General features: G+C 42.7%; 1 protein-coding gene across 2 annotated transcripts; it reads right to left on the bottom strand.

Annotated features, from left to right (window-relative positions):
* Positions 1-6,402: 6,402 nt before the first annotated feature.
* LOC308300641 (tyrosinase-like) lies at positions 6,403-27,942 on the bottom strand. 2 transcript variants are annotated; one of them, XM_080744516.1, is made up of 8 exons: positions 27,804-27,942; positions 12,844-13,825; positions 11,870-12,080; positions 10,295-10,457; positions 9,179-9,360; positions 8,150-8,515; positions 7,750-7,873; positions 6,403-6,763 (listed from the first exon to the last, which is right to left on the bottom strand). In XM_080744516.1, the coding sequence occupies exons 2-8, from the start codon at positions 13,660-13,662 to the stop codon at positions 6,607-6,609; spliced, it is 2,022 nt and encodes a 673-aa protein (XP_080600642.1). In that variant the 5' UTR covers positions 13,663-13,825; positions 27,804-27,942; the 3' UTR covers positions 6,403-6,606. The 2 variants fall into 2 exon arrangements, with proteins under 2 accessions (XP_080600642.1, XP_080600641.1); XM_080744515.1 differs by lacking the exon at positions 27,804-27,942 and having other exon boundaries at positions 12,844-14,775.

Consider the following 27,942-nt stretch of genomic DNA (forward strand, 5'->3'; position numbering starts at 1 on the left):
TGTTATCAAATTATTGTTTAATGCGACAAAAACTACTTCCTACTCCTTTATCGTACTACTCCTTAAAGTAAAACGACGTTTCTCTTACTTAAAGGACGACTTCACCACTTTTCAACCTTCAATCTTCATATAATTGGTCCTCACTAATGTTAAAATAGCATAATTCTTTTCTACTCGGTCTGTGTCTCAGAGGAGGGCTGTGGGCAGGTCAGAAACCCATTGTCTTGTGACATCATCGATGGAGAATCCAAGCTAATTTCTCTTTGCAAAAGAATATCGTCTCATCCCTATTAGTATTGTGGTTTGTGTTGCAGTTAACCCGAGAGGGGCAAGATTACAACCGCACCCAGCTGGTGGCGCTGCCTGACCAGGACACGCCGGGGCTCCAGTACAGGACCACGTGCACCGTGAGCGGCTGGGGCGTGACGCACGTCTACAGCTACTACCTCTCCCGCCAGCTGCGCGCCGTGGACGTGCACGTCATCCCCTGGTGTAAATACTACTACTGGGGCAGGGTCACCGACAACATGCTGTGCGCCGGAACTCGATACGGCGGCAAGGACTCCTGCAAGGTAAAACAGAGGGGCGCGTAGTGTCATTAGTCCGAGGCTGGTGAATGCTAACCTGACGACTCTGGTGCCTAACCCTAACCTTACTCTGACTAATGGGACCTCAGACTATCGAGATTTTCCCAAACAGAGAGTACACAGAGCGTACTCAGTAGTGTTGATTTCGTCGCGAAAGAACGATGACGAAAAATGTCTGTCGAATACTTTTCCTTCTTTTGGGGGCGACAGACCAAATTATGTGAGTTGGCTACCTAAATAAAAAATAAATAAAAACCAAGCTATGATGAATGAAACTATGACTAAATATACTGACGATTTTTGGAGTATTTTGGGCTGAGTTCAATTTAACCCGCTAACACCAAAAGCGTCTCCAGGTTTCTGACACAATGCAGGGGATAAAAGGTGCCGTGACGAAACAATATCCTATAAGTGTCACAGACAACAATAATAGGGAATTCACGTTCAAATGAGCAGTGCCATTCGACACTGGAGCAGCGAGAGCAGTACTTACTTTAGGGTGTGTTTCATATCTCACAAAAGGAAGGACCTATTTGTTCATCAGGTGTCCTTTCTTCTGATTGAAATGGACACTTTATTTGCTTGACGGTGCACTGATTGTAATGGACACTACTTGTTTTAGGACGGCATACACTGAGATACTGTGACCTTGTGCTGTTGTTTTCCTGCATAGTGCAGGACAGTTAATGTTGTTGTTCTGTATAGTGCTCCTTTTTTTTTCTTGCCTTGTATTGCTGTATACCAGTGGTTTTCAACCAGTGGTCCGGGGACCACCAGTGATCCTTGAGGGGGTTCCAGGTGGTCCCCAGCAAAATGATGGACAGTTGGGAACCAAATGGACCCCTTATAGATCTTTAAATCCTCAGTGTAGAATGATTTAGTACCCGCTCAAGAGTTAAATTAGTGTTAAATACCTACTTAATTTACAAGACGTCTACATAATTAGAGTTTAGAATGTAGATGTTTTATTTTTATTTTGGTCAATGTTTGCCTGTTATCTCTCCTATGGCAACAAAATCAGTACAGCATGGAATTGTGGAATGGTGGTCCGTGGCTCAAATGCAGACTAAATAAAGGACCTTGATATGAAAAAAGGTTGAAAAGATTGCAGTATACGACAGTACTTTTCTTTCCTTAAGGCCTGTCCATACTTTGACCGAAACCGCCGTTTTCGGTCAAAAGGTCCTTTTCAACTATAAAATGTAATTCCTCGAAAGTTCTGGAATGCTTTTTCTCCGAACAATAGTTCTGAAATTTGCACATCGAGATGTTGTCACTCGCCGAAATCAGGTTCGGTGAAACGGCAAACGTGATTGGTCCGACCCCCCCCCCCCCCACAGCTATACTGTACATTGGAAAGCCTGGTGACGCGAGGCTACTGTACATTGCTTTTGTTTTTGCTTTGCGACCCGCGAAAACTACTATACTATGTGTCGGTGCATGCTCATTGCTCAATGAGCGGCGCGACACGACACAGAAGGTCGTCAAAACGACTGGCAGATACCACCGACGGCTAGATGTGCTCGCCTCCTCCTCAGCCGCACAAAGCAGGGCAAAATCCTCCTCCTCCTCTGCCTCCTCTAACATTTCCTCCTCGTCTTCCTCCTCCTCCATAACCTCCACAATACGTGCACTGCCACCGCTTCCAACTTCCAACGTGCCAACCCTCCGAACAGGAGCGAAGTATGAACATCCGACGCTTTTTTTTCGGAAAAGATAAAAAATAAAAAAGTTTATTTTTCCAACCGAAAAGTTCGGTTCTGTCGAAGTATGGAGAGGCCTTTACTCTTTACCTGTAATCTCTGTAACCCTTACTGCTGTGCTGCTGCCTCTGAGGCGACAATAAAGATATCTATTCTCTATGGCTTTCTGCAGGGCGACTCGGGTGGTCCTCTCGTCTGCAATGGCAAATTCGAGGGCATCGTCTCGTGGGGCATCAGCTGTGGCTACAATTTCTACCCGGGCGTGTACACCAAGGTCAGAAGCTACGTCCGCTGGATCCGGTGGCTGATCGACAACGACATGTAAAGAAGTCATCTCCACCAGCCCCATACGCCAGCTGGATCAGCTGGATCCTAAAGCCAGGGGTCTTCAACAGGGGGTCCGGCGACCCCTAGGGCAGTGGTGTTCATTAACCAGTGGTCCGGAGACCACCAGTGGTCCTCGAGGGAGGTTCCAACTGGTTCCCCAGCTAAATGATGGAGAGCTGGTAACCAAATGGACCCTTATAGATCTATAACAACTTCAATCATTGTTAAACATCTGCGCTACCTAATTAACAAGAAGTCTACAAAATTACAGAATAATTTGTTATTTTGATCAACATTTGCCTTTAACGTTATCTCCCCTATGGTACCAACATCAATACAGCATGGAATTGTGGACACAATCTTATCCAACGATAACAAGATATTCTATGTTTTGGGTCTGAGAGGCTACCTCAAATGCCGAATAAATAATGGTCCTTGATATGAAAAAGGTTGAAAACCACTGCCCTCGGGGGTCCTCAGAGTTACTACAGGGGGTCTGCCAAATCTTTGTGTAGTGGGGAACGTTTGCCGAAAATAGCAGATCTACAAGCATGCTCGTTGTGAGCTTGTAGACCGGCAATTGGAGAGTCACTGCATCTATATAGATATATTTATCTGATGATTAGAGTTATATAAGTTATATAAAGAAGGGGTAGGACCTGTTAAGTTTTCACAAACTTCTTCCTACTCCTTTTTTGAACATGAAATATAATTTAAGGATGATGTTAAGATAATTTTGGCGCTGTTTTAGTTTTTTTTTTTTAAATAAAAAATGTCCTTGTATTTCCTTTGTCTTTTCTCATTTAAAATCTAATATGTTCTAAATAAATAAAGAAATGAAATGAAATTAATGAAATGGGTAGGTTGCATGCTTTTACCCAACACCTCAATAAAAGACCCACAACTCTGTAGATGTAATTAAGTAAGCTCTGGCAGCTACCACAATTATGTACTATGATAATTTACCAATCCAAACAACAAATTTATCAACGCACAAAGAACAGCAGCACAAACCCAGCAGATTGTACGCACTTTACTGCACGATTATTGCATGCATGTCAATGAACATAATTATTGCATGCATATGAATGAATATAATAATGAACAACTTTTTCATTGCTCATATCTACTAATAAGCTATGAAAAAAGCATTTGATAAGATCCATACACAAGACAAAACAAAAATCCATACACAAGAAACTAATAATGTTTATGTATTCAGTTGTGTTCAGCGATTGCTCTGCTTTAGTTCCGTTGTCATCCTGGATTAGACTGAATGATCGTGCACGTGTCTGTGTGACTAACTTGAACTAAAGGCTTTCCCCCCTACCCTATAGTAGTCATGTGTCTTTTAAGATTGTCAATTCCAGCAAAGCCTTCAACCTAAACTACACTTTTCTTGTACATACTGTACAAGAAAAGGGCTATTAGCCTGTATGAGTGTTCATGTGTCGTTTTACATTAGGCTTTTCATTAAAGCCTCTACCACAAACTGTACAAGTAAAGGGCTTTTCGCCTGTATGAGTGTTCATATCATGTGTATTTTTAAAGTACCGTTCTCAGCAAAGCCTTTACCACAAACTACATGTAGGGGCTTTTCCCCATGTGTGAGTCTTTGTGTGTCTCTTCAGATTTCCCTTTGAATTACAAATTTACATCTGAAACTTTTCCTCTCTCTGTGACGCCTCTTGGAGTGAGTTTGTTTCTCCAGCAGAGTTTCTAGCATCCCCATCTCTCTCTAGAAGAGGTTGCACATGAACTCTGCAGCCACATGGAGGCGCTCCAACACTCTGACGAGCTTCACACAACAAACATCAGCACCACTATTTCTATGCATTTGATGAATTCACTTGATGTATTTGGATTAAAATAGAGTGGTGTAAGATGTAAGAGTGGTATTTCACATTACTGAAATCGGTAAAGAAACTGACTGACTGACTGACTGACTAGCCCATGCTGGCTTATGTTATGCAAATGCTAAAATGTAGACAGATTGCCAGGTTAATTTGTTGACCTTGCATCCTATAGTTTGTATAGTTTCAATTGCATGTACATATTATTATATATTTTGTATTTAGACTGATGATTGGTCCTTGACTTTAACCTATGATCCTAGATCTCTATCTCGTGTCTGCCAAATTGAATAAATTGTATTAAAATAACATATGTAACAGAACCCAACACAGTAATTAGTATTATTATTTATTATGATTTCTTTGCAGTATTTGAATCATTAAACATTGCACTGTTCAACTTACATTGTAGCTTGCGTGTTTAACTAACGATATACTAGTATCATGATATGAGCATATGACCAAACCTAACGCCTAACCCAACGCAACTACTGTGATCAGAAATGGGCTCATCTCTCTGTAAACTATAAAACAAACATTATTTCTATGACCGTCGAATGTTGGAGTAAATATTTATTCCACAGTAACTGTTGACATCAGAGAGAGGGAAAGAGGTTCAACCCTTCTTGAGACCATTTGACATGAAACCAGACACTAACACCACAATACTAATACTAAGACCCGAATTAATTTCTACTTGCCAAAAAAAAAAAAAAAAAATCACATGGTGTTTTAGGGGTCCTAATCACAGGAAAATGTAATGTTTAAAAAAGAATAATGTTTTTGTATGGTTTTATAGCCATAAATCATAAATCATGCTCTAATTTGCATTTTGGGGAAGTTTTTCCACAATATACATGTACATGTTCTAGACATTCTAATGATCATGAAAAACAAAAAAATACAGGCATTTTACTTATGTTTTAGTGAGGAAAAAGTGAGATGTTGTTCGTCCAGACTCTGGACTCCAGAGATCTTTAAGTTGTGTGAATGATAGCCTCTGTGGGGGGTATTTATACAAATATCGTGGCCAATGGCATTGTAATACTAGACAATAGGTTTTTAATGGTGATGTTAATGTGAAAAAGAACAGGGAAACTAATTATAACATTTTTGTTAAATGATTTAAAAAATGTTGCCAAAAAGCAACGCTGGGCCTTGCAGGGTTAAATACATTGTACATCTTCTTCAATGTAAAACTGTGGAAACCTGCATAAACCACACAGCAGCTTCCATTTCTGAAATAGACATGTGCTCTGTTTCACTTCCTCTGAATCTTAAAGTATGTTGAGATGACTGTTCAACATACATGTGTGCCTAAAGAGGTACATTTTAACGCACTCACACTAGACTAGGGCATTAACGACTTGTGATTTTTGCAAGTCGACTCGACTCAGTAAAAAGTTGAGTTGAAGTCGACTTTATCGTTTGATGATGTCATCACATCACACACAACCCCCCAAATATTTTGGGGGGTCCCCAGATGATTAACTTAATGTGCAACATTGTTTTCTCAGTCAACTGTAAACAAACCAACATAAAGTTTAAGTATATAGAGGGCATATCTTCACATTTCTAAAGTGCCAATTCTAAAATGACAAATTAAACATTGTCCAAATTGTCAAATATATAGAGGCAGAAATTGTGAAAATAGCCGATCTACATGTGAGCATGTAGATCTGCTATTTTTCACAATAGAAAATATTACTTTTTTTTCCAACTTCGACTTTCGACTTTTTGTTTTTAGGTTGCTTGATTCAATATTTAGATATTTGATATTCATTTTATCCGACACTCCCCATCCAGGGCCCATTCCTATAACAAACTATAACTCTATTGGTTATAATGTAAGCCATTACCATGAGAGGGAGTGGGTTGTTGGCTGATTTACCACTGTTTCAAGGTTGGGCCACGAGCTGCAGGCGAGTGGCAAACAACCCTGAAACAGTGGTAAATCAGCCAACAACCCACAACCTCGAATGGTAAATTGCCTTTCTACCACTTTTTCCATATAAATGAAAGAAAACACAGTTGTAACTTGCAAGGATCTTTAGTTACAATCATTAATTGTTTCAGTGGGCGGGGTCCATGAGCCAACTCAAGGTTGTTGGCCTATTTACCACTGTTTTAAACCAATCAGAATCCTGTATTTGAACATGTGACAGGAAAAAGTGCGAAGCGCGTCCCCGTCAGACAGGTATTGAAAGGACAGGCTTGGGTTTCATTCTTGGCTTCTCCTTCTGGTAGTTGACCACAGTCGACGTGAGGGCGTCCATGAAAATGTATATTCTCACTGGAAACAGAAATACAGCACGCACACGCACACGCACACGCACACACGCAAAGCACGCACGCACGCACGCACGCACGCACGCACGCACGCACGCACGCACGCACACACGCACACACGCACACACACACACACACACACACACACACACACACACACACTCAAGTTTTATTGAGCACTGAAAAGGTTGATTGTACTTGTATTATTGTAGTAAAATAGATTACAATTTAGGCATCTAGCACATACTTCAATCTAGGACCATAGGTAAACCAATAGCCATTTATCAGTCTAAACATCATTAATACTATGTACATTGAAATGAATACCAGAAATGTCGCCAGAATGATGCGGGGGGTGCGTTCGGAAATGCGCACCGGGTGGGGCAGCGGTACGCTTTTTTCAGTCTGAGTTCTGAAGGTAAACTTTCTGAAAAGCAGCAGTTGCTGCTTTCTTAATCTTGAACATTCATGGCCCTTTATGTATACAGTAGTCTTAATCTCACAGTATCACAAATGTTAATGCTAGAAACAACAAACATGTGCAGTAGGACACACAATCACAGTATGCCTTCTTCAGAATCAACATGAATTAATATTCATTTTATAATTTACCCTAGTTTATAAACATACAACGACATGATACTTCATGTTTCTTCTTCATTCAACAGGTTTGGAGAAAATAGAGATTGGTAAAAGGTTAGGTGACATGAATTAAATTACCTTTCAATAGCAACATTATGTTAGCAACTGCTGCTTTTCAGAAAGTTTACCTTCAGAGTTCAGACTGAAAATGCGCGCCGCTGCTCCACCCGGTGTGCATTTCCGAACGCACCCCCCATTTCCCGGCGACCTTCATTCTGGCGACATTACCGGTTACCATTGAAACTATACAAACTATAGGATGCAAGCTAGCTCAACAAATGAACCTGGCATGGTCGTCAAGGCTAGTTAGTTTGTTTATTAGTTACAGTAGTTAGTTTCTTTCTTTACCTGTAGCCAGACGCTGCATAGTCAGCTTCACAGATTCTCTCTCTGAATCTTTTGGAGTTGCTGGTTCCACAATGAGGTCTGCACTTGGACCACTCTGACCATTTATCTGTCCATGCACCGTTCACTGCAGACACACAGACACAGCTATATTAATAACATTACCTACATCAACCACATGAACCCGGCGTCTGGGCATGTCATAATAGATTCTGTGAAAATAGGAGGACAAAAGATAGCTGATCCACAAGCTCGCAAATTGACATGTTGTGAACATGTGGCTCAGCCGTGTGTGTGTGTGTGTGTGTGTGTGTGTGTGTGTGTGTGTGTGTGTGTGTGTGTGTGTGTGTGTGTGTGTGCGCGCGCGCGAGTGTGCGCGTGCGTGCGTGCTTGTGTGTCTTACTGTGACAGTCCCTTATATTGTAACAGGCCCGGACTTCAGCCTTGCCGTGCGTGCATCCACAGCCGCTTCCATCCGCTGCACTGTGAAGGCACTGGCACTCTCGAGTCTGACGTCCTGGAGTCTTTTTACACCTGTCTCGCGCAGAAACGGTGCCATGGCCGCGGTCCGAAGGTTCATTAGTCCGAAGGTTCCTTAGTCCGAATTTGTTAAGAATACTATGCCTAACCCCAACCCTAACCTTAACCTCAGTAGTCCCCGCAGAAACATCCGCTGAAATCCGGGTACTGCTGCGCATGCCTGCAACACTCGTGCAGTCTGACCACTCTGACCAGTCCGACAACACAGGAGCGGCGAAAACATCATCAACTGGACAGACAGACAGACAGACAGACAGACAGACAGACAGACAGACAGACAGACAGACAGACAGAAAGAGGCAAAACATAGTGTTTAGTGTTCATTTATGTATGACTACCAGACAGTTACCTTGTATGTTGACTATGCGGTCGACACACGCTGACACTGATTTGTAGTAGCCCATTCTAACATCTTAAACACTTTTACTGCCAGCTTTTTTTATTTATTTACCTCTCTCTGCCAGGTTTTCGATTACTTTTGAAAAATGATAGAATAAAATGTTTCGATCAAATCCGGACATCGATGGTGCACAAAGGTGCACATTGATGTCATAGAAATAAAAAAATAAAAAAATAAAAAATAAACATTTGGCATAAACAGGTAATTTTTTTAAGCACAAAAAGTAAGGAAACTTTACCTATCTCCCCTTTAATAATTCCAATTGGTAATGTGTTTCATATCATTGTTATCGTTGATTAGTCTAACCCTAACCTTTACCTTTACACATTTGGCTGTGTTGCTCATTCCGCCCCATGCTTACAAGCTGCACCTCGTGGCTAATCAACGATAAAAATCATACACAATAACAATCGGTATTCTTAAAGGGGAGATTATTATTATTATTATTATTATTATTATTACCCATATTATTATTACCCCACTTATACTGACCAGTAGGGTCTGGCAGGTAGTCGTATTTGTAGCCTAGATGCTCTACCAGGAAGTAGACTCCACATGTGGATATTGGCAGGTACGGAACCATGTGGAAGTCGAAATTGTGGCCAATAGGAGCGTGGGCCACTGGGTAATCCTTCTCATGTCGTCTCCAATTCAGCATCCAACGTTCAAAAAGACTAGAGGAGAGAGAGAGAGAGAGAGAGAGAGAGAGAGAGAGAGAGAGAGAGAGAGAGAGAGAGAGAGAGAGAGAGAGAGAGAGACTGTAACAAAGCTACTAATCAAAGCAAATGAGAGAGAACAAAGAACAAGGCTAGCTCAGTTATTTTACTCCTATAGGGGAATTATGGACGTTGCGTTGTAAATTATGAAATTATGACAGCATTTTGGGTAATTTTTCATTGTCATCTCGTTACACAGCATGGACGATATTGACAGTAAATGTCCACTGCAAATGCAAATATGAATGATAGCTCAATAATAATAATATAATATAATAATACAATTATATGTGTGTGTGTGTGTGTGTGTGTGTGTGTGTGTGTGTGTGTGTGTGTGTGTGTGTGTGTGTGTGTGTGTGCCCATACATTTAGAGGTATTTTTACTTCACTGGAGTTGGTATTTCCATTTGTCAGTACTTTTACTTATACTCCATTACATATCAGAGGCAAATACTGTACTTTTACTCCACTACAATTGTTTGACAACTTTAGTTACTTTGTAGATTTTGATTATTATTACAAAATAATTAACAACTTCAGCCCTATATATTACGGCCATTTGAAAATAGCCGATCTACAAGCGTCAATGAGTAGGCCTAATTTTTCCACCACCGGTCCCTATTTGTTTGTGTGAAATACACAAGATTTAACGTTTGTGTAGTTACACATGTAGTAGTGCACTCAATCGTCTTTCGGGTGGAAACCTCATGTACATCCAAAATTTGTACTTTTCAGCATCCCAATTAGTAGGGGATGTGCTACTTTTGTGCGACACTATAATATGATCATTAATTTACGTATTAAGAAAATAATAACAAATGTGTGTGTGTGTGTGTGTGTGTGTGTGTGTGTGTGTGTGTGTGTGTGTGTGTGTTTGTATGTTATACTGCACCTGTCTATGAAGCAGTGGTGTAAATAGAATATGGGGTCGTTGGCTGCTGGGGGGGTGAATGACATGGTGCCGTTCAGGTACATGTGCACTGCATTGTGCATAAATGTCACGAATTCATCCCTCTTGTCGTGGACCACCTTGCCTGTCAGTGGATCTGCCCAACCTGCAGAGTGCAGAGTAGAGTTGAAAGACAATGGAGAGAGAGAGAGAGAGAGAGAGAGAGAGAGAGAGAGAGAGAGAGAGAGAGAGAGAGAGAGATTTTATGGGTTTATTTCGTCATAGTGCAACATAGGCCTACGGTGAAGTTTTGCTTAGCAACATAATTGCAACAACTACTGATGTTGTGAAAAACAAAAAACAAAAAAAAACAGGGATGTATGTATGCACATGGGCATATATATATATATATATATATATATATATATATATATGTCACCGTTTGTTAGAGAAACAGGACAGTCGAGAAACGGAGCACTCGTGGTGCCGCACGGGGCGGAGCAAGCGGTCGCCACAACAACGTTCCTCCAGGCGGAGCCGCTCGATTGTCCACGACACTGCAAGCGGTTACAGGCACTACATCGGTAGCCGCGCGAGTTACGAAGCCGTGGTGAATGCAATCGTTATATTTATGCCCAGGCCGTAAGGCCTGGGCAAGCGCACGTTAAACGCCCTGTCCAAGTGACTACAATGGAGCTAATGGCTAAGCTAAGCTAGGCTAGGCTAGGCTAGGCTAGGCTAGTAAATAAAGAGTCGCAAACGAGTGACGTCAGCGCCTTCACTAGTGAATGGCAGAGCAGTGGCTGACGTCGCCATCTGGTGGTGATTAGTGTGTGGTGAACGACAAAACGAGCGCTCTTACATAGAACGTCCTGAGTTACCCAAACATCCGGTAACATATATATATATATATATATATATATATATATATATATATATATATATATATATATATACTGTATATATATGTTATTGCTCTAAGTCTGTGAAAGAAAATATTGCTAAAGAAGAAAAAATAAAGGTTGTTATGTACAGCCTATGGACAATCAAAATCTGATGGAAATGTAATTTATTTATATGATGTCTGTACAGGCAGAGCAGTGCCTGTAACCGACAACAAACTAATCCCCGGCGAGTACTCCATCGTGATATGGCACACTGACCATCAGGAAAATGAAAACTTGGCAATTCATGTCAAAAAGGTCGCCAACCCCTGGTTCCCCTGGGAATGGCACGGCAGTACCAGCCAGGTTGGGTTTGAAATGCTACCAAACGTATACCGATATTTCTGTTTGACATTGGCACATTTCTCTCAGTTTTTTTTTCATCTCACTCAGCAACGAAATAAAAATAAAATAAACAAAAGTAAAAATTAAAAAAATAATCACAGGAGGCAAGCAGTGATCACACCATTATGTGCACTGCAATGTAGTTTCAAATGCACTACATTGCAGGCATTTTTTAGAGTAAAAAACTAAAAAAAGAAGAAGACACGTGTGACACATGATCTGGGCAGATCGCCCCAGGAAATGTGCCAATGTCAAACAGAAACATCGGTAGCTGCTAAGCAAACCGTACCCTCCAGCAGGTTCCTGAAGCTGTCCACAACCGAGCGGTTGAAGGGACTTGTATCGTAGTTACTGAAATTCATCAGACTGGTCACCGCAGCCTTCGTCGGCAGCCTGGGATATTCGTCATTGTTGCCTGGGTTACGCCGCAGCGGCCCCTCCCTCGTTCCATTGCACAGCCTCCGTTCTTTGACATATTCGGCCTCGTTCATGCAGACTCCCTATAGACCCACAGATATCATAATGAGACCATAATCAACAATCACATCAAATCACACGTATCGTCTTGAGGTGATACATCTCGGGTTTGGCTCCTCCCGTAAGGCGAACAAAGGTTATGTGTTATTTCATTCAGGAGTCTGGGAAGCAAAAGCTCTTGTTTTATTTTATTTTAGTATAACTTTTTCAGCAACGGTATCAAGGCTGTTTCCAGTAACGGTGAACAAAGCTGTGCGTATCGTCTTCCTTATTAACAGACAGCACACTGATGTCTGGAGCCAATGCTGTTGTTTGCCGACCTGCTGAGCTCTGTCTCTCACAAGGACGTGTGCAGAGCTTAGGAGGTCTGACAGCAGATAAAGCAAAACGCCACAGGATACAGGGCTGTTCATAATACTCTAGAAACTGACGTGTTCTTCCTAATTCATGGGGATAAAAGACAAATGTTGTAGTCATTCTGTGCTTCCACCAAATATGTATCAGCAGAAAATCAAATGAAAGCTTACTTCAGGCTTTGAAGTATAGACCACGTCACGATCACATTTGTATCAAGAATGGAAAGGGATTTTCTACAGACATGGACACGCGGACATGGACATGCACACGCACGCACGCACGCACGCACGCACGCACACACACACACACACACACACACACGCACACGCACACGCACACGCACACACACACACACACACACACACACACACACACACACACACACACACACGCACACACAATCTTGCTACACTATTGCTATTTTCTTACCTTCCATTTGGAGAAGGGAGAAGCAGGGCTGATGAGGTTGGGGTCGTGGGGGTCCTGTGCACCCATCAGATCATCGGTGCAGATGTCACATTCTTTCTTGTCTATCCAGTTCCAGTAGGGGAGGGAGAAGTCGAAATCTTTGGTCATCTTCCTGATCTCGTTCTCAAAGTGCAGCAGGAAGACACGGTGCCAGACCGGGAAGTTCGAAGCCCCGTGGGCAAAGTTTATATGCGTGAATACTGTCCCGTTGGGGAGGAAGGTGGGGTGCGTCACGTAGTAGTGGATCCAGGCGAACAGGTCAAGCATGGTGGCGTTGGCGAACTTGGGGTGCTCGCCGTTCGGACCCATGTCCTTCCTCAATGCTGTGGCGATGACATAGTCGGGGTTGACGGTGTTCTTCGCCCGGTCAAAGTAGTCGACCAACTTCTTTTTCTCCGCGGCCGACAGCGCCATGACGTTCTTGCGAACGTGGTCCCGGTACTGGGAGCAGTTGGGGCCGTAGTAGCCGAATCTGCACTCGCCACAGTCGAAGCCGCCGTAGTTCCCACTACAGTTACACGTCCTGTTGAAGAAGTGCCATGGCCACTGCTCTCTGTCGTCTTTATCATGGTAGGGATACTGTTGCCCATGGGGCTCAAGTGACAACGCAAAAACTGCACATTTGCCACGGCCTGATTTTACGCCACAGGCCGAGCCGTTCCACGCTGGGCAGCACTCCTTGGTCCGCAGCCCCTCTGAGTTGGCACACGGCCGGGGGAACATGCACATGCAGGACCCTGCCAGCAGCAGCAGGCTTACAGGCACACACAGGCTCCTCATGGTGGACCAGTTAAAAGTAACTTGGTGCTTAGCTTCTCCCACACTTCAGCCTCAGTAAGAAAACAAAGTCACCAGCATGTGCCGACACAGCTGACAATGACCTGAATCAGGAGCTCATGAACCCAGGTTCTTCCTTATAACACCTCCGGTTCTGTCCCTCCCCCTGCCCAGAGCCAATGAGACAGAATTAAAACCACAGCTCATGTGGTTCAGGTATCACGCATGATTCATCAACACACCCATGAGGATGGAATTACACAGTAGTGTTTGGAACTATGCAGGAGTAGTGTATTAAATATTAGTGCAGTAGTAAACTAGAACAATGCAATTGCAAGTGTTTTCTTTTTTTTTCTTTTTTCATTTTCCCATTCAAGTCAATGGAGAAAAATAAGTCACAAATAAATGTATATCAATTAAACTATATATAACATATCTCTTGCGAGATAATGCACCCCTGCATGTCCTGATGAAGCCGTTTGATTTGACTTATGGCCCAAGTGTGCCACCATAACTTTGGGAGGAGTAGCGCGGCACATTAACGTTTGTCTGGTGTGGACGGAAAGAATAAAGTCGGAAAATTACTATATTCTCATTGGTATTCTGGTGATAAATCTTGGGTTCTGCGAGCAAAGGTGTTGTTTCATTCAGGAGGAGTCTGGGAAGCAAAAGCTAGCGGTGAACAAAGCGGTGCGTATCGTCTTCCCGTCTTGTTAAAAGGATCCCTGGCTAATACGACAAATATGCCTTAATACATTATAATTGTCTTCTATAACTACAATGTAAAATTAAAAACACCTTAAATATTGTATTTCTTCTAGAAATAGCTAATCTTTCACTCAATAGGGGAAATGCCTGTCACAAGTTGATGATGTCATAAATGTCATGTGTCATTTTTATGGCATGCATGTGCAAAAAAACAAAACACAAACACATTTGAAATATTGATTTGATGCTCATATTAACCAAAGTATTAAGTTTGTTTTTATTTGCACATGCATGCCATGAATTCCATAGGGATACATCACACATTACATTCATGACATCAACCTTCGCCGGGCATTTCCCCTATTGAGTGAAAGATTATCTATTTCTAGAAGAAATAAAATAATTAAGGTGTTTTTAATTTTACATTGTAGTTATAGAGGACAATTATATCACATCATCATTAGGCCACTGGAGGATATGAATGAAATCACGTCACACATACTGGAGGTTATGCAAACACACATGGCTCTAAGCAAACTATAAAGAACCCATTATCCTGTGATGGTGAAAAACTAAAGTCCAGGAGCATCTCCTGCTTCCAAGAAAGGGGAGATGATGTATCCGGTGATGGAAAAATATTAAACTTCAGGAGCATCTCCTCCTCTCAAGAAGGGGCACACCAAGGAAGAGATGGGGAGGAAGAGGGAGGTTGAAGAGAAGAAGGGGAAGAGTAGATAATTGATTAACCCTAACCCTTGTTTGAACTCTTGATTGGTGAAACATTGCATGACATTTTAGCCTACCTATTTTATTTATTTATATTAACTATTTATTTTTCAAAGGGTAACGGGTAAGGAGGACGGGTAACGGGTAAGGATGGGTAAGGACCTAGTGTATATATATATATATATATATATATATATATGTGTGTGTATATATGTGTGTATATATATATATATATATATATGTATATATATATATATATATGTATGTATATATATATATATATATATATATATATATATATATATATATGTTACAGTACGTTTGGGTAACTCAGTACGTTCATTGTAAGAGCGCTTGTTTTGTCGTTCACCACACACCAATCACCACCAGATGGCGACGACAGCCATTCACTAGTGAAGGCGCTGACGTCACTCGTTTGCGACTCTCTTTCTTTATTTACTAGCCTAGCTCGGCAGTGTTTAGCCATTAGCTTACTATGAGCTAGGGAGCGCTCCATTGTAGTCACTTGGACAGGGCGATTATCGTGGGCTTGCCCAGGCCTTACGGCCTGGGCATAAATATAACGATTGCATTCACCACGGCTTCGTAACTCGCGCGGCGGCCCTGGCCCGCTCTTCGCGGCCACTCGCGCGGCCACTCGCGCCTGCGGCGCTCGGGGGTGAAGAGCAGGACCAAGGTCCGCTGGCCTTCGCGCCGCTTGCAATGTCGTGGACAATCGAGCGGCTCCGCCTGGAGGACGTTGTTGTGGCGACCGCTTGTTCCGCCCCGTGCCGCACGACGAGTGCTCCGTTTCTCGACCGTACTGTTTCTCTATCAAACAAACCGTGACATATATATATATATATATATATATATATATATGTATGTATGTATGTATGTATGTATGTATGTATGTATGTATGTATATATATATATATATATATATAGGTATATATATATATATATATATATATATACAGTATATACAGTATACAGTATATAGCTAAATGAATCACTGAATATTCTATTAACAAATAATTGCGGTTGAATGTAAAAAAAAACATCACAAGGATGCAGCTGGGACGTATCATCAGTGATGTAGCCTGGGGTCGACGGGTGTTTCGGGTCTCGCAACATCATACACCCTCGCCCAGGTGACCCAGCCGGGGTTGATCAAGTCCCGACTTACGTCCCAGTAGCTATCCACGATCAGTCCTATTAGGGAAAGACAGGGTCACTCAATGTGCAGCACCGGAACTACTCTGCCAGGATTGGGGAGCCATTCTGGCGCGTGGAAGAACTAGGCTCTATGGGTTGACTCCTGGCCGGGCTCCTCCTACGTCTTACCAGGTCCTCTCCTGCTCTCACCAGGTTCAGAACCTGTGCGTTGCACCAGACCCCAATCCAAACATTCCATTCAGCTGCTGCAGTGAATAAATAAGATGTTTGCTCAGTGATCATTTAGTCTTGTCTTAATAACAAAAAAATCAAACCTCGGTTCGAAGCGAAGCGGTGAATTTTTATTCTATGTGTTCTATCTAGAGCTATGAAATCTGTGTTCTAGATCTATACATTCTGTGTGCTAGATCTATACTTTCTATGTGCTTTAGTTCTATATTTTTATGAATTCTGAATGAATGAATGATTTTATCTGGAGGGCCAAATTGTCATGTGAAGCTTGACCAATCCTCAATTCTGCATGCACAGGACACACAAAACCCCTCCTTGGAAGCGGATTTCACCGCTTCAAAAAGAATAGCTGATCTACAACTTCGTACAAGCTCACACCAACCATAATATGATGTGTTGTGTGATTGTCTTTATTATATTCTTCCAAAATAATTTGAATGGGATTGTTGTTAATGCAGAAATACAATCGTTTTATTTAAATTCTAGCACAGTGGAATTGAAATGATGGCACATTTCATCTTCCTTATTGAACACACGCTTGGAGCTACATTAGGAATGACTGACACTAGTCAGAAGTTGGGGTTTTACAGTGTGGTGCGTCAATGTAGTGTTTTGATTGGTTGATTTTCATGGCAGTGTCTCGAGCGCTTATCAGAGGTGAACAATGGCGTAGGAAATTCTAACAAAATGCATCTTTTGCAGGTAGGAATTAAATTACAAATAGCAACGTTATGTTAGCAACTGCTGATTTTCCGAAAGTTTTCCTTCAGAGTTCAGAATGAAAAGGCGCACTGCTGCCCCTTAACTGGTCGTTCGTAAAAGAAAATCTAATGAAATATTCAATCAATCAATCAATCAATCAATCAGTCACACTGAGTGCACTCTACCACGTCACCACCCACTGCACTCACTAAACTGAGCACACAGTCGGTGCGCATTTCCGAATGCACCGAATGATCATGAAGGATTTGTCCAATATTTCATATTCCAACCATAATTAGATAACATTGGCTTCCAGAGTTTGCAGGATAGGTGTATGTATATAGCAGCTTCTGCACACCCGCCTACATTTTGAGGCTGAATGGCGCAATGCGGAGCGAAGCGACACATTGTGAGCTAGATTGGGTCTCGAGCTAAAAAGTGTGGGAAGAACTGTGTTAGATCATCTTGACTTCTATTATCTAGCCTACTGTGTCTTGTGAAACATACTATACAACTATATGCCACAGTTTCAGCTGGAAGTGAGATTTCCCATTCCAGTGAATGCCTAGAGGGCTAGTCACTGATCACATGCATGAACCCAACAGTTCTTCAGTTCTATGAAATGAGTGGTATTTGCATGTTAGAGTGTATACTGTATGTGTGTGCATGCATGTACTGTAGTGTATATGTATGCATGCATACTAATAATACAATTTGGACAACAAATATAAACCAGGCTTTCCCAGGGTCAGGTGACAGGAGGTTACACTGTATATGTCACCTCTAGATCGAAAAACAGTAAGATCGAGAACCGGAGCGCTCGTCGTGCGGCGCGGGGCGGAACAAGCGGTCGCTTTGATCCACAACAACGACAACGTAGCGTCGGCAGGAATGATAGCGCCTCACCACGGAGGTTAGGTTAGGGAGTCTTCAATATATTGTCCTAGGCCAAGTCAATGCCTAAGATGCAGTATAGAGAATAGTGCTTTCGCCATCTTGTTTTTAAAAGAAAGAATGTTGCAATTTTAGATTGGGTTGGTTCCCCTAGTTCATAAAATCATACAGGTCATCTTGTAGTTCATGTCCTGTGGGTATTATGTGTGAGACTAACCCTGTGTGAGGGTTAGGGTTAGGCATAGTTTTACTGAGGTTAAGGTTAGGGTTAGTGTTAGAGTTAGGCATAGTAAGCTAATGGAGAGGGGGTCGCAAACGAGTGACGTCAGCGACTACACAAGTGAATGGCTGTTGTCGCCATCTCATGGTGACTACGCAGAATTACACAGGTGCGCTGATAAGAGACTATCAAGGTAAATTGATCCAGGTGGTGTTAGGGGTGTGTGGTGAACAACAAAACGAGTGCTCTTACCACGATCTAACTGAGTTACCAATCTAACTGTAACATATATATGTCTGTACCGGAAGGTCTGACAGATACAGACCATTCATCCCATTCCTAGCAAGACTTTTAAAGGCCAGTTTAGAATAGAATCTACATTTTAAACATTATTGTATACGCTATTTATGTGTAGAGTTTATTGTGTATATTTTATTTTGCAGATACTATAACTATTCAATTTTAGAAACCATCATGTGATCACTTGAACTTGGGGATAATTATAAATAAGGTATTGAGCCTAACCACTTAAGCCTTACTTATATACAGGTTTTAGGGTTAGTGTGTGTGTGTGTGTGTGTGTGTGTGTGTGTGTGTGTGTGTGTGTGTGTGTGTGTGTTGGATAGAATTACAAGCTGTAGGGTAGGCTATTAGCACTTCCACGTTGACCTCTTTTATGCAGTGAGGAGATGGGTCCCCCTCCAGAAAACTCCACGTTACAATAGGCTCTTGCTCGTGTACTTGTACACAGAGAGAGAGAGAGAGAGAGAGAGAGAGAGAGAGAGAGAGAGAGAGAGAGAGAGAGAGAGAGAGAGAGAGAGAGAGAGAGAGAGAGAGAACTTTAGCCAAAAATAGCAGATCTACAAGCTCACAACGCCTTGCAGCACGAGGCGTTGTGAGCTTGTAGATCGGCTATTTTCGGCAAAGAGGTTTAGTGTAAAGGGGAAAAAAGAGCAGACTAAGTACAGAGTGAAAGGTCAAGTTTATTAAGTATTGACGATTCAAGTCGATACATATCTGATAACACAAATTGACATGAATCCAAAATACACTGACGATTGTGCTGTCAAACGATAAAACTATATGGAATCTGGGGGTCCCCGCTTCATCTCTCTCTCAGCTAAGGGGTCCTTGGCCTGAAAACGTTGAAGACCCCTGCTCTAGGGTATACAGTTATGTTGCAAAACAGCCGCTATAACGAATTTTTTGTCCAATAAAAATAACTCCATCGATCTAACGAGATGGTATGCACAAACCTCAGCTCGGCATTGATGACTATAACCACTTTCAACCTGGCAGCCCTATTTTGGGCATGTCATTATAGGTAGGTTATCAAAAAGCTCACAACTATTTTTGGCCATCAATAGAGGTGGTTAGTGTGGGTCAGGGACGTGCTGGCCATTGGGAAAAGCGGGACAACTCCCGAACGGCCGGTTCATTCCCAGCCGGTCCAGGCCGGCCATTAGGAAAAAATAAAATGTAGGCCTTTGTTCCATTTTGGGGGCTGGGCGGCCAACAAAGTAAATCGTCACTGTCGGGCAGAAACCTCCTATCTCCAAGTTTCAAATGTATAATCTTTTTCGCAAAGCAAAGCCCTGCTTCATCATACAAGGCCGTTGCACAAAAAGTAGTGTTTTCACTAGTTTAAATCATTTTTAAAATGATAAATACAAAACAAACGGTTTTGAACATACAAGGTTTCCACCCGACAACGACGAAATATAACTCATGTACAGTAATTGGCCCACTGGCTTGTCACTTGTCATGATCTGAAATGGCAAATCTTTGAGTAGCAGCAGCGCTATAGAGAGAGATCTCTCTCTATAGCGCTTAATGAGGGCCTCTCCAACTCTTTTTCCCGGGCTGAATCAGGGGCCGAGCATGTCCCTGGTGTGGGTGGTGTATCGTGTAGGCTATGTGTGTGTGTGTGTGTGTGTGTGTGTGTGTGTGTGTGTGTGTGTGTGTGTGTGTGTGTGTGTGTGTGTGTGTGTGTGTGTGTGTGTGTGTGTGTGAGTGAGTGAGTACATACACCATACACCAAAGTGAGTTTAAAACTTTGGGGGACATTTAAAAAATGTCCAACGATAAAAAACTCCCATATCTACTGGGAGGGTAACATGTCATTAGCTCGAACACCCTTTGGATCGACCACCAAACTCTAACCCAAACCCTAATCCTAACCTCAGTAAAACTATGCCTAACTCTAACCCTAACCCTAAACCTAACCTCAGTAACCGTGACGTGGGTGATTATCTAACTTGACGATGCTCGCGGGTGATTATCTAACCTGCTGACGCTGTTCGACCAAACGGGAGTCCGACCTATAATCAATCAATCTTTATTTCAGACTCTACAGGTCCATATATCAACAATCAACAATACAAGAAACAACAGAGATTAAAAACAAAAACAACAACAACAACAGGGCACAACAGAAAAGGCACTAAAAAACATACAGACACTCAATCCAATGTCTCCAGAGACAAGAGGAGTATCTAATGCTGCTCTTCTTAGGCATGATTAAAGTCATTATAATTTCATTTTTAGAGTCCTTCAGCCTCATCATGAAGCTGTACATCAGATTCCTGATTACCGCATTCAAAGTGGCAACCCCACTGTTCACAAACAAATGGCTGGCACTTGTCCACCTAGGGACCCGCAGCAGGATTCTGAGGGCATCATTATACGCCACCCGCAACTTATTATATTTACTTTTGCTATATCTGCACCACAAGTGGGCAGTATACAGTGGTGTACAATAGGCTTTAAAAAGGGCTATCTTTACATCATCAGTACACATGTAAAATTTACGTGAGAGCATATTGGCTTGTGCATATAGTTTACAGTATTGTCTTTGTATATCATCATCATCACTGAGGTCGTCTCTTATAATGTGCCCAAGATATCTGACCTTGTCCACAACATTAAGCACCTTGTCGGCCAGCTGGAAAGAAGGGAAAGCTGCCTTTCGTTCCTCCTTAGTTTTCATTATCATGACAACACTCTTTTTTGGATTAAACTTAATGTCAAACATCTGACCATAATCTGAGCACACTCTAAGCAGCTGCTGTAACCCAGCAGAGCTGGGAGACATGACAACCAAGTCATCTGCATACATTAAATGATTAACAAGCCTTTCTCCCATCATACAGCCAGTCCTACACTTTTTAAGACTGACAGAGAGTTCATCCATATACAAATTAAAAAGCACAGGTGATAATATCCCACCCTGTTTGACCCCATTAGTCACTTGAAATGGACCAGATATAGTATCACCCCATCTTACTTGCATGGTTTGATGGGAGTACCAAAAATGTAAAACTCTTATTAACTCATTGACTGCGCCGCCACGAGTTTCCCGAGTTATTCCCGTTGTCTGAGGCTGCGTCGCCCGAGTTTCACGAGTTGGGGCTGTTTTCAAGGTTTATGCAAAAGTACACTTTCCTCTAGCCTGTGACAAAATGTCATGTTGCTATGATAAAAGGGTGGTTAAAAATCACACATCAAAGTCAGCTTGTTTGAAAACAAAGGAGAAATCGACCTCCCCATGAACCCAAAGTGAACTCATTTATCAGGACACGGCTCCGCCGACAGTGCGGCGCGGCCGCAGCACTGGTGGTGTCAGACAATGAAAACAAAACAAGCAGATCTTCAAGCAGACCATTCTGCATGAATCAAAAACATTTTCACTTGAAAAGCTGTGACCTGCTGCACTGAGTCACCCTAACCCACACACAGCTCCATATACACGCAAAAAAGTTCAAAGTCTCTGCAACAAAAGTTTACCAAAACAGCAAGACAACAATGGCTACATCAGAGCCTCGTAGCAACCGCCCGGCCTCTCAGGCCTCTCTATACCAAAACAAGCCAACACAAACACATCAACAACACAGCAACACCTCCCCGATGAAAGCATTCACAAATCAACACTCAAAATGTTATAAAAGTTTCAACATGAACTTACCTCAGTGTGAGGAGGAGAGCGTTGGTGTAACACACACATACAGAGAGAGAGACAGACAGACAGATAATTCCAGTGCCGTTTAGTGTCCAGTAGATCAGTAATCCTATAGTTTCATTCGTGTAGTTTTCTTTTTTCGTTGTTTGTGAGCGGGTTTCATGCCCACACCGCGGAAGCCTAAGGCCCCGGCCGGGCGCAGCAAGCGCCCGACGGCTAGCCATGGTTCGCCGGTCGCCTCTGGTTCTGGTTCCCGTCGCGAACCAGCCCGATCCTGCACTGGACGCGGGCGAGGTATAGGGCCTCCATCGAACCCCGGTCAGACCACCATGGATTCCTTTCTAATCGCCAATTTGCCCCGTCCGGAGACGGATACGGAGTACGAGACGGAGGAAGAAGAGGCGGCGTCGCCGTCCCAACAACACACACCGCGGGCAGACACGGCTCCACTGCCCGCACTCCTCACGCCGGAATCGGTGGCTCGCCGTCCCGCGAGGCCACGCGAAGAACGCTCTGCCATGCCCATGTCGCCGAGAGATAATATCGAGACTCACTATCTCTCCCAGTCCCAGAGTGAGATGTATGTATTATCCTAATCCATATCATTGATCCATTCAAAAACAGCAGATAACAGTCAGTGCAAGTTCACAGCGCATCACTTCGTAGCCTACTTTCCTGAGCTAACTTTCGCTAAATTATTCACTCAATCAAATGATGAGGTCCGTGTCCGAGGACTTCTCCTCTCCGATGCAGATGATGTCATCGGCAGCACTGGTGATTTTGAGTGGCACCCCCCGGAGAGCAAAGATGACTCTTTCTTTGCGCGTAAGTTGTGCACATGCAGCACACATTGCGCGCGTGCACACACACACACACACACACACACACACACACACACACACACACACACACACACACACACACACACACACACACACACACACACACACACACACACACACACACACACACACACATGGAAACAGAACTTTTCATTCAATTTGAGGAGTAAATCATTTATTTTATTTTGGTATGCGTTTTCAGAAGCTGATCAAGGAAGTGCTTCTCTGTCAGGCACTGGGACACAGAGACCTTCAAGCAAAGGAACAGGCAAAGGTAAGATAAAAATAATGATATTTTATATATATATATGTGTGTATATATATATATATGTGTGTATATGTATATATATATATATATATATATATTATATGTATATATATGTATATATATATATATATATATATATATATACACACATATATATATATATATATATACACACATATATATATATATATATATATATATATATATATACACTGTATATATATATATATATACTGTATATATATATACATATATATATATAAAATATCATTATTTTACCTTTGCCTGTTCCTTTGCTTGAAGGTCTCTGTGTCCCAGTGCCTGACAGAGAAGCACTGGTGATGGAAGCACTTCCATCACCAGTGCTGCCGATGACATCATCTGCATCGGAGAAGTCCTCGGACACGGACCTGTACACATCATTTGATTTTGGTGCCGCCTCTTCTTCCTCCGTCTCGTACTCCGTATCCGTCTCCGGACGGGGCAAATTGGCGATTAGAAAGGCATCCATGGTGGTCTGACCAGGACCGGGGTTCGATGGAGGCCCTCTAGCCCCTCTACCTCGCCCGCGTCCAGGGCAGGATCGGGCTGGTTCGCGACGGGAACCAGAACTAGAGGCGACCGGTGAACCATGGCTAGCCGTCGGGCGCTTGCTGTGCCCGGCCGGGGCCTTAGGCTTCCGTGGTGAGGGCATGAAACCCGCTCACAAACAACGAAAAAAGAAAAAGAAAACTACACGAATGAAACTATAGGATTACTGATCTACTGACACTAAACGGCACTGGAATTATCTGTCTCTCTCTCTCTGTGTGTGTGTTACACCAACGCTCTCCTCATCACACTGAGGTAAGTTCATGTTGAAACTTTTATAACATTTTGAGTGTTGATTTGTCAATGCTTTCATCTGGGAGGTGTTGCTGTGTTGTTGATGTGTTTGTGTTGGCTTGAGCTTCACCGAAGCCATTGTCGAAGCCTGGTGCACCCCGCGACCCACCCAACCCCTCTGGCCCGATTCTCGGACTGTGAGGAGGTCAGCCCATGTCCCTGAAAAGATACCGCCCAGACCACGAAGGAGAAACCCTACAAGGGTCTGCTACATCTGCAGCAAAATACACAAGAAAAGGAGTGAGACCTCATTCTACTGCCATCTGTGTCTTGTGCCTTTGCACAGGAGGCTTTGTTTCGAACGGTACCACGCAGAGATTGACTATGAGCATGCAAGCGGTGCTCGACGTCGATGATAGACAGACACATTTTGATGACATGAGTGTAGACATACTGTGTACCGATTTGCGTGATTTTAGGGCAAATTCTGTAGGAGCAGTGTCCAAAAATGTGTTTGAAAAAATCGGCCTGATGGTGGCGCTATATGGGACAGATCCATTTTGATGACATGAGTGTAGACATACTGTGTAGCGATTTGCGTGATTTTAGGGCAAAATCTGTAGGAGTAGTGTCCAAAAATGTGTTTTGAAAAATTGGCCTGAAGGTGGCGCTAAATGAGAGCTCCATGTTGATGACATCAGTGTAGAGCAAGTATGTACCGATTTGCGTGATTTTAGGGCAAAATTTGTAGGAGCAGTGTCCAAAAATGTGTTTTGCAAGAATCGGCCTCAAGGTGGCGCTAGAAGAGGGGCATGTGAGAATTGATGGGTGGAGGTTGTAGTTTGGCAGGCAAGGAGTGTGTGTGCAAAATTTGGCATGGATCTGGGCAACGGTTGCGGAGATACGATGTGACGTGCAAAAGTGTGACGTGTGACGGACGGACAGACAATGTGCCCATTACACTGTAAGAAAATATTGTTTTGTTTCAGATCATAAAGTAAGCATCTCATGTAATAAATAAAGAGCTGTGAGTAAAAAAAATTAGTTGTTTGCTTGAAAAGAGACCATTCACAAAAACGTATTTTTCTCCAGTTGTTATTCTGAGAGGGCTTGGTTTTGGTGAAACAAGGGTTTTCAAATGGCTATAACTAAAGAAGTGTACATGATAAAAACATAATTATTTTTTCTGTGGAAACTAGAAGTTATCCTCTTTCCTCTGGGCCATGGCATGACATAGTCATCATTAGACAGAATTAAAAAAAAAATGGTAAACATGGTAAGAAATCAAGAAATGCTTGGCAACCTAGCTTGATAGTTCACTTTTAATGGTGGCAGTCAATGAGTTAAGTATGAAGGGACCCCTCCCTTAGTTTTGCAAAAAGTTTGCCATGGTTAATGCGGTCAAAGGCTCGAGAGGCGTCCAGAAAGCACGTAAACATGGTGGAATTATGTTTATTGTACTTACTGACTGCCTCTTTTAGAGCATACACACACATGTCAGTGCCATGTTTACTTTTAAACCCGAATTGCTCATCAGTGGAGACAATATACTTATGTAGTCTTTCAAGTATTATTCTCTCTAGCACTTTTGACAGCACACTAGCCAAGGCAATAGGCCTGTAGTTGTCAATGCTAGAGATTTTCCCTGTTTTTCTTTAACTACAGGCACTAGCATAACTGACATCATATAGTCAGGAAGTATTCCGTGCATCAGCATTCCAGAGAAGCACAGGGCAAGTAGTACTGAAGCTCTGTGGCTGGAGTACCTCAAATGTTCAGCTGTTATCTGATCAGGGCCACAGGACTTATTAAGAGCCAGCTTTCCTATAGCGTTTCTGAGTTCATCCGGTCTAATGACTACTTTATCAGGGGACACCTCTCCAACACTAAAATCATCACTTTTAACACAATTAAAAAGGTCCTTGTAGTGTCGCTTCCACATTTCTGCAATCTTTGCACTCCCTGTGATCCCGTCAATATTGGAAGGCAACGGAATTTTACTATTATTTATTATCTTGATTTCTTTCCAGAAATCCAAGACATCTTTTTGCTGCAGCTTTCTGGCCATAGAGTTTGCTCTCAAGGTCAGCTCATTCCTCTTAATGTATCGAACTGCACTTTTGAACCGAGCTACAGCCTGCTTTTTTGCATCACATACAGGACCATTCCTAGGTTTGCCCGCATTAACCCACATCTTAAAAGTTTCTCTGGCCTGCTGGTGTAATTCCTCTACATGCTCATTCCAACCCGGCCTGAGTTTATGCAGCTTTCCTCTTCTCTGGCAGAGTACTGCACTAGACTTGTTTAGTCCTTTAACAATCATATCATACATTATGCACAGTTCATCATTATGTTTAGAATTATCACAGTTAATATTGTCACACAGAAAAGCATTATATGGGATTTCAATACCCCCAAGATTCTTCTCAGTATGATCATGATAAGCCCTCAGTTCATCCTCTGAGAGCCTGGCCCACTGGAGTTTGCCACCACACTTGCTTGTATCACTACTAGTGGTCAACTCTGGAACTGTTAGGTTCTCCACCTTTATCTTCATAGATACAGGCATATGGTCAGTTGCTGCCAGCCCATACAGGATCTCAACTTGCTCCACACAGTCATGAGCATCCGCTGTACATATGATATGGTCCAGCCAGGATGTTGTGTTCCAAGCCTCACTGACATGTGTAAAACTAGCTGCTGGCAGCAGGACCCTACTAGATAAGATTAACTTATTGTCAATACAAAACTGAAGCAAATGCCGACCAAACAAGGACTTATCATCACTGATATCAGCATTCAGATCCCCCATTATGTATATACACGTATATTCATTTTCCTCTATAAAAGCGTTTATAAAGGCAAGTCTTTCAAGATATAGATCCTCATTGCTGTAGCTTTCATATGGTGTGTATACATTTATTATTATAAACACATTGTTATTAAAGACAATTTTAACTGCTATACACCAGTCAGCCCCCATCCTAATAACACTTATCAGGGGGTCATATTTTTTATGCCATAATATAGCGACACCTCCAGGTATTCTCCCCTGTACAAGCCCCATGCTCAGATCCGTTGTGGACTCCCCTGCCCCATGGAAATTACTATTAACAGCGTTAAGTTTGTCCAAGTCTTGCTTGGGAAGAAAGGTTTCCTGAATACATAAAATGTCTGTATCCTCAAGGAGTTTGTCTACAGCAAGGCGCCGCGCCTTGTCTGCTGCCGTTTGTCCCAGACGCAGGCCGCGTGTGTTATATGACACAACTCTCATGAGAATCAAACAGCCATCTACACTGTATGTGTAGCAGACAGAGCCTCCTCCACCACTACCGCCCCTCCTGTGACAGCAGTGGTCCTAGGTTTACGTGCCTCATAGTAGCGCCGCACCAAAGCACCGTCCGGCCACAGAGCCGCATCGTACATGTCCTTCACATCAAGACATTCAGCAGTAACTTTGAATGAACTGCATCTGCTTTGTGCGGTCGCTATTTTTACGCAGGTTACATCGCGACGAAGTTTGTCTCTCAAGTACTTTGTCAGAATGTGTGCATCCAGCTCTGGCGCGAACTTTGTGGCAAATACACTCACCAGCTTTGTCTTTACCGTATGGATGTCACCTCCCGAGCCAGTCCCGACGACAACAACTTTCTTGTCACGCCGAGGCTCCAGCCTGGTTTTGGGTCGCACAGGTACTCCAGCAGCCTGTACGCCGCGGCTCCCCCGCTTG

The sequence above is a fragment of the Nannobrachium achirus genome, assembly GCF_963921795.1.
Source record: "Nannobrachium achirus genome assembly, chromosome: 16".
Lineage (NCBI taxonomy): Eukaryota > Metazoa > Chordata > Actinopteri > Myctophiformes > Myctophidae > Nannobrachium > Nannobrachium achirus.